The sequence below is a fragment of the Macadamia integrifolia genome, unplaced genomic scaffold, assembly GCF_013358625.1.
Source record: "Macadamia integrifolia cultivar HAES 741 unplaced genomic scaffold, SCU_Mint_v3 scaffold_210A, whole genome shotgun sequence".
NCBI lineage: Eukaryota > Viridiplantae > Streptophyta > Magnoliopsida > Proteales > Proteaceae > Macadamia > Macadamia integrifolia.
This window is the reverse complement of record NW_024870643.1, coordinates 97,329-98,181: the sequence shown is the minus strand read 5'-3', so window position 1 is coordinate 98,181 and position 853 is coordinate 97,329. Positions and strand designations below refer to the sequence as shown.

Here is an 853-nt window from a genome sequence, read left to right as displayed (position 1 = left end):
CCTACTGATGACCACGATAGAAACAAGATGGTTGCTGGAATTTGACAAAACAGTATGGAAGGAAAAGAAAAGAAAGAAGGGGATATGACCAATAGGCTTTGTAAGGATTAGAAACTTACAAAAACACAAGGAACAAGCATTACCATCTGAAAGGGACCAACATGGAAGCCCAGTCATGGAATAAGGCATTTCTCTCAGGGCTGCAACAGCTGATGCACTATAAGTTTCACTGCTTCAACTGTGACCCAAAAGCAATTTTGTACAACTAAGGAAAACATGATGTCTTCTCTTGGATGAGAGATTTAAACCATCTATGCACCATTTGATGAATCAGGACTTTTCATTTCATCCAGTTTTGCTATTTTCATTAATTTTGGGAATAAAAGTTATAAATGAGCTATAACCACCCATGAAATTCAAAATGCATCGCAGCAGGTGGCAAACAACCACTTCTAAATTAAAGTTCTTATCCCTGACCCACTATAAATATTTCAACTGAGGGGCAGAAAAAGGCCCCTATTCCACTATTGCTAGGAACAGCTACTTGCTTCCTATGCAAAAAAGCTCTTCTGCCGCCATAAAGAACCTGCACTCACTCATTCTAACTTACAAGGGAGATGACCATTCAATCAAGATTAGGAGATGATGAAGGCATCAGCATCACCAACCCGAGTAGTATCTCCAACTGAAAATAAGCTCCTGAAGAATGCCTTGCTACTTCCCCCTGAGTTTACAGTAGGCATATAAACCAGAGCCAAGGAAACCAAGAAGTTGCCCAATAACGTTCAACTGGGAGAAAAAAAATGGCAGATAGTGCACATGAGCAAAAGAAAAAACTGTGGCTAGAGGACAT

The 853-nt window shown here is 40.0% G+C and overlaps 1 protein-coding gene across 1 annotated transcript in view; it reads right to left on the bottom strand.

The window, feature by feature from the left end:
* Positions 1 to 321: 321 nt before the first annotated feature.
* LOC122071333 (UDP-N-acetylglucosamine transporter UGNT1-like) overlaps positions 322 to 853 on the bottom strand; it is a 68,464-nt gene continuing 67,932 nt past the window's right edge. Inside the window, exon 10 of the mRNA XM_042635674.1 lies at positions 322 to 789. Within this exon, the coding sequence (XP_042491608.1) occupies positions 715 to 789 (75 nt within the window). The 3' untranslated portion in view covers positions 322 to 714. The remainder of the gene's footprint in view (positions 790 to 853) is intronic.